We start from the raw sequence: 6,782 nt of genomic DNA, 5'->3' as shown, positions 1-6,782 counted from the left end.
CAGCAAGTTTTCAGTCCACCTTACTGACTACTTACCTAGTCCATACTTCATCAGCTTGTCTATGAGGGTGTTATGGGAGACACTGTCAAAAAACTTACTAAAGTCAGGGTAAACAATGTGTACTGCTCTACCCTCATCCATTAAGCCAGTCATCTCAGCATAGAAGGCTCTCAGTTTGGTTAAGCATTTCTCCCTCATAAATCCATGCTGACTATGCCCAATAATCTTCCTGTCCTTCATGTGTCTATAAATAGTTACATTTGCCACCTTTCATGGGCTAACAAGGCTGATTTAAGTGCTAGGTTATATTCCATGTTTAATAGATCAGTAATTTCATATCTGAGTTCTGGTAGACTTCATGGGTGAATCTTAGTTGGTCTCAGACATGACTTGCTGTTCATTCTATTAATTTGCTTTAAAACACTTTTAGGACACTGCAGGGCATCTGACTTATCTCCGTAGAGAAGATCTCTGGTATGGGAAGTGGAAACAGACTAAAATAATTCATTTAGCTTTACCATAATGGATCTGTTTTCTTCAAACATTTCTTTACAATTTAATTATCTTCTGCTCTTACTGACTATTTGGAGGACACCTTTTCTGATACTTTGAAAAAGCTTTTAATTCTTTTATGCTCTCAAAAAGCTGTTCCTCAAAACCATTTTATGTTCATTTGTTTTGTTTTGATATGCTCTCAGCTTACATGAGGGCATTTTCCAGGTTTTACATGTAAAGATCAGTCCAACATAGAGTAAAAGACCAAAAAATGAACCAAAAAAACTTTGAAGAGAGCAATGTTGAACTGAACCGTATATGCATCCTGCATGCTGGTCTGGCTAACTCAGAAAGTATAGCAATTGCAATGTACAGTTGAATCACAGTGCAAAAGTGAATTTCATTACTGATGTCTCTAATATGTTCATTGTCATGATGCCAGGTGTTCCCTATCACTAGGAAGAAATACGTGGGGTGAAAGAAGCTCAGATTTCTTTGCAACAGCTGTGGTTAGTCCCTCCATACCTTCATCCTTGAGCTTCTTCCTTTGTAGGGGTTTACTGAACAGTAGCATGCATGAAGGAAGGAAAAGCAATAGGAAATAGCGTTCTGAAGTACCTGTGTGATTCAGAACATATCACCTATTCAGAAGTATTGGTTTTCAGTTTAGTTTTGAAATGTCATTGGAAATATTTAGTAGGTGAAATATTAATCAGCCCCTCTACTGCCAAAGTAAGAGCTCTAGTTTCTGCTCTCTCCATTAGGCTGGCCACAGTCTACCCTGCTCTCATCTGAGCCCTCATGTTCTGAACAATGATATTCTACCAAGAAAGTCAGATCTACTACCTCATGGCACAAGGTCCATCAGTGCCACACTCGATAGCCTTAAATTCAGCATCCTGAGGCGTCACCATTCCCAGAAGCTGTCATAGACTTTCTCCGCAAGTCAACACTGGATCTTGACTGAAATGTAGTGCATAATACAGGTATATTCATCTGTGAATCTTCTCAAAATCAGAGTGATAGAAAGTCCAAAGTTTTACTGGAAAAGTACTACAAAATATGTTGCATGGCCCTGTATTACATGGGTTGAAAGCAAGAGGGAAATAGGATGGCCTAGGGAACAATTATTTTATACCCATGAGAATGTGATATGCAATACAACTGTTGTTTGCTTATCTCACTTAAATTATTGCTGGAAGCATTGCTTATTTCTTCTAGAGGATGAACTAGGGAAATGTTTGTTTACTTCTGGAAATTGATGAACTGGGAAAGCAAATTTTTTGTTTTGACGCAGGAGATTAAATTTAGGAAAGGGGTTCCTGCTTCCAGCAGAGTTCAAAGCATCCTTGTATCAGGCATCATGAAGGAGATCTGAAAAAAAATCATTACGCAGGTTAGTATCCAGGTACTGAATCAATTCACTTGTTTATAATGTAGTTTTAGTCAAGATACAAACTCATTTACATTCCTTTCTCAGAATACATGCAGAGACCACCACAAAGTTGTGTACTTTATACAAACCTGCCAGCTTAGCACCCCACCCAAGTGTAGCCTATGCGATGAATAACTGAATGGTGTGTGAGGATAGATTTTACTTCATTAAAAATATATCTTTTAGTTAGGAAAAATATCATCTTTATATCATTCCAAAAAATGCATATCTGTCCAAAGCTGGTGAAAGGTAAAACCAGTTAAACTATGTTTAATGTAAGCCATCATGTACTGACATGTACTGGCATATACCGTAGGTTTGAAAGAAAGTTCAGCAATAACAGAAGTCATTTTTAATAAATAAAAAATGCTTTCTTTTTATGGAATCTACTTACTAGTGATGACTATGTTCTCTGGACTGAAACCCCTGAGACTAAGATTTCAGGATAAAATGTGGATTACTTTCCATTATTTCTGAAGTTTGTGGCTTGTTGGTTGCTGAAGTTGTGGTTTGTTTCAGAATCTGTTATAACAGGTAGACAGTTTTCATATCAAAGAATTAGATAAGGCCATTCTGCTCCCTTAGACAATGCTTACTACAAAGAAAAAACATTTCGAAGGATTTAATGTGTAAAGCTATTGACAGCGTGTTGCCAGTGCATCCCCAAGCAACTTAACTGCAAAAGATTTTGAAATTCTTTCTCAAGGAAGGAGGTAAGAAGAGGCAGTGTTTCCTTTCAATCTAACAGCAAATCTTTTCAATCAGAATGCTATTTCTTTCTCAACCTTGGAAAACAGGTAAAGACTGAGCAAAACTGAATAAAATCTTCCAAAATATTTTAAATTTATATGATAATTACAGCCATATTTTAATATATGCTGAGTAGTTTTGAAAGTCTTTTGTGTCTCCTCCTGAATGGTAACTGTTGAATGTCGAATTCCTGTAAATTTAATTCTTAAATTATTCTTATTTGAGACTTTGACTTCTTTTAATAAGTCTTAGAATTAATTTAGATCAAATTAATTCATTTCCTGAACTTGTCCTTGAAAATATGTGTGATAAAATATAACTAAGCAGACCTTAGACTGAATTGGATAGCTGATAGTTTTATGATTATTAACATTAATACTCTGTTATACTATTGCTGATGTTGCAGTAACAGCTAAAGCTATTAAATGTATTGCATGCACAGCACTAGATGCTATTCTTTTTCCCAGACAGCTTACAATATATTCAAATGTTAAAAAACTTATCAACTCTTTGCTGCATTCTACAGGAGGTGGATATTGGGGCAGGAAAAATATGTCAGCTATAATTGGATATATGGAGTTTGTAACAGAGAAGATTGATCAAAACTCTTTCATAACTCAGTTATGTGTAATTCCTGTGTTTGTTACAGAACAAATGAGACACTTCAAAGAAAATAAAAGGCTGGGTTGACTATAGTTCAGACAGTATTAGGCTCACTGGTCTAAGATTAAATCTCAGTGTCACATTATCTGTTTTAAGTAGATGTTATTCTTATTTGTATCACAAAAGAAAAAAGAAAAAGAAAAAGAATCTTCCCTCCCCCAACTGTCTCCATTTTCAAAATCATTAAAGAATAGTCAGGATGGAGTCTTTAGGCATTGCACAGCTTAGTCTGGACTGCTTCACCTGACTCCTTTTCTACTCGGTAGATAGAAGGAAGCACTTCCAAAAGGTGATTTTCATCCTAAAATAGGCATTTCAGTTATGCCAAATGAAGTGCTTTGGGAAGGTGAAACTATCTCTGTTAATAATAAAGGGTGCCAACTGGATTTATATATCTTAACTGGTGAACATGTAGTTTAAGGGATATAAATCCTGTCTTAGCTTAATGCCTTGAAGAGGAGACCATAAGACTCTGAAACCAGGCATTTCAAGAACAAATTTCATTAAGTGGGAGAAGTGGGAAGATAAATAAAGGTACAGACTGAGACTGATGAAATCCAATAATAGTAATAATATCTTTTTTAAGAAACAAACCACAGTAAAAGCAAAGCAAATGGGGAAAAAAAAGGAAGTAATGAGAAAGTTTGACAATCGCTGAATCCAAGTTTGATTTCTTTCTATTTGATCAGAAAAGATGACTCTCATTAGGGCAACTGCCGCCTTCRTTTTTCAAGTCTGAGTTCAAACTCTTCACTTTTGAAGAACTTGTGGTTTTTTTTTTTGTCAGTTGCTAGCTAATTCTGAAAGAAACCAATGTTTTAAAGAGAGARGCGAGCTATGCTCTCCCATTGTGCCAATGTGAGCTTGCTGTTTGAAAAACAATGAAGACAATGGGGGGAGCTGGTGCTTGCCTTTGAGATAGAGGGAGGAATGATTGTTTGAGAGAGGAAAGAAAGGCTGATGTGATCTATACTGTGCAAGTGGAAAAGGAGGGGATGGGCTCTCTAGAGAGCTATAGATTGAGGAAATAATTCCTAGAACACAAAAGAGTAGTTTCTGTTGATAATTCTTCAGGCTACTTTGCACTTCCTCAAATATGGTCAAATTTTGGATGAAATGTAATAGAAGAATAAGTCAGGGTAAAGGGACATAAAAGTAGCTTTTGGGTCTCAGTTTTGAATCAGCCAAATATAATAATGGTTTATTTGGACTAACTTTCAGTACTTGTCTGATCATCCAAGAGATACCAGGACGTCTATGGAGCTGTGAATTTCACAGTTTCACAAGGATCCTGGAAGCATGAGAACAACCAACCAGAGCAAAGTAACTGAATTTATAATAATGGGATTCCCAAATCTTCAGGAATTCCATACCTTCTTCTTCATCCTGCTGCTGCTCATCTACCTCCTCACTGTCTTTGGGAATATTGTAATTTTCACAATCATTAAGCTAGATGCTCAACTTCATACTCCAATGTACTTTTTCGTCTGCATTTTATCTTTTTTGGAAATCTGCTATACAGCAACTACTATCCCCAAAATGCTTTCAAACTTACTCAGTGGGACGAAAAGCATTTCCTTCACTGGATGCCTTTTACAAGTGTACTTCTTCCATTCTCTTGGAGCCACTGAATGTTACCTGCTTACAGCAATGGCCTATGATAGATATTTAGCAATCTGTAAACCACTGCATTATCATGCCATCATGAACACAAAAATGTGTTTTCAGATGATTGCTGGATGCTGGGCTTGTGGCTTCATCTGTCCAGTTACTGAGGTAATCTTGGTCTCCAAACTCCCTTTCTGTGGTCCCAATAAAATTCAACATATCTTTTGTGACTTCCCCCCACTGTTGAGTTTGGCTTGCACAGACACTAGCACAAGCATCCTGGTAGATTTTGCAATAAATACATTCATAATACTGGTGACATTTCTCCTTATCATGCTGTCTTACRTCAATATTTTAAAAAACGTACTAAAAATAAACACAGCAGAGGGAAGGGAAAAGGCCTTTTCCACTTGTGCCTCTCACTTGATTGTGGTTCTGTTATTTTTTGGGAGTATTATATTTATGTATGTACGACTCAAGAAAAGTTATTCCTTAGATTACGACAGAATATTTGCTGTGATTTATTCTGTCTTGACTCCTCTAGTCAATCCAATCATCTATAGTCTGAGGAACAAACAAATACTGAATGCAATAAAAAGGAAAATTGCACACAAAAGAGTTTACAACGGCAGTGTGCTACCTTGAATCTTATGTGAGCCATGTAGTTTTCACAGATATAATTTTCTGAAGATGGGTCTAGGCAGTGATGATACCAACATCTTGTCTCAGGAACAGCTGCATACAAAAAACATCCTCCAGAAAAGTTTTTATCACGCACAGTATTATCAATTTGGTACTGGCAACAAGAACAGCAGAAGACACCAGGGCTTTAGTGAGTGTTCACTGTGTTCAGCAAATCACCATATCTCAAAGGCAGGAGCAGCTCTTGACCTGTTATTTTGGATACATTTTTGATCAAGAACTGTTCAGAGGCATGACCATCCTTCACAAAGTCCTTGGGCTCCCCAGCTTACCCTTTCTGCATTCCAGCAGCTCCTTCTCTGCTGTTAATTTTTCTTCTTGTCTTTGTCTCCTCCTGCTCTTTATTTCATTCATGTTTACTATCCTCTGATCCGCTCTTTCTGTTTTACCATCCCCATGAACACCGACCTTCTGCTTTCCCATTCTGTGTTCCATGCTAAATTTCATCCCATTCAATAAAAAGGAAGAAGGCAGCTGTGACTGTCTCCCCAGGTAAGCAAACAAATCAGTCTTATACTTCATGACACACATTTGYGCCTGTGTTGTCTAGACATCTCTCTTTAACTTGGTAAAATTCATATTAATTTTCATTTTCCTCTAGATGGGAGTTTAAACAACTGAGGKCTGAGGCCTTGCCGCCTATATTAAGCCCCTTAAATGTTATAGCTTGTGAGCAAGTACAAAATTACATTGCAGAGACCTTTGAGGACATGCCTAGATTAAAGGAAAAAGTTCAAGCTTTGGGATGCACAAGAATGGATTCCCTGACCAGTGTCTAAATAAACGAAATATTCARTTGCAACTATATCCAGTGAATTCTTTGCAGTAATCCTGCTGGAGATGTAATAAGCTCATTTTGATGACCTCTCTATCCTAGGGCAGAATGACTAAAAATGCATTTGGGTAATCTTTGAATACCATACTTATTTGAAAAAAAATCTTTTAATATGTAAGCAAACAAAAATTTTCTTATAGATTATGTAACTCTTGATATGACTAATTAAAGCATATATAAAAACTCCTGGACAAAAAATATTGAACTTTGACTCTGGAATTTAAAGATCAATATGTGCAAAAAGATATATTGAAGGTATATATTTGCTATTATTTTTCTCAAAAGCTATCACTC

General features: G+C 36.5%; 1 protein-coding gene across 1 annotated transcript; it reads left to right on the top strand.

The window, feature by feature from the left end:
- Positions 1-4,642: 4,642 nt before the first annotated feature.
- Positions 4,643-5,596, top strand: LOC112972515 (olfactory receptor 6N2-like). Its single transcript, XM_026079127.1, has one exon. The coding sequence runs from the start codon at positions 4,643-4,645 to the stop codon at positions 5,594-5,596; it is 954 nt and encodes a 317-aa protein (XP_025934912.1).
- The last annotated feature ends 1,186 nt before the right edge of the window (positions 5,597-6,782 follow it).

Source organism: Apteryx rowi, unplaced genomic scaffold, assembly GCF_003343035.1.
Source record: "Apteryx rowi isolate R43461 unplaced genomic scaffold, aptRow1 scaffold_492, whole genome shotgun sequence".
In the NCBI taxonomy this organism is placed as follows: Eukaryota; Metazoa; Chordata; class Aves; order Apterygiformes; family Apterygidae; genus Apteryx; species Apteryx rowi.
This window is presented reverse-complemented; position numbering and strand designations above follow the sequence as displayed.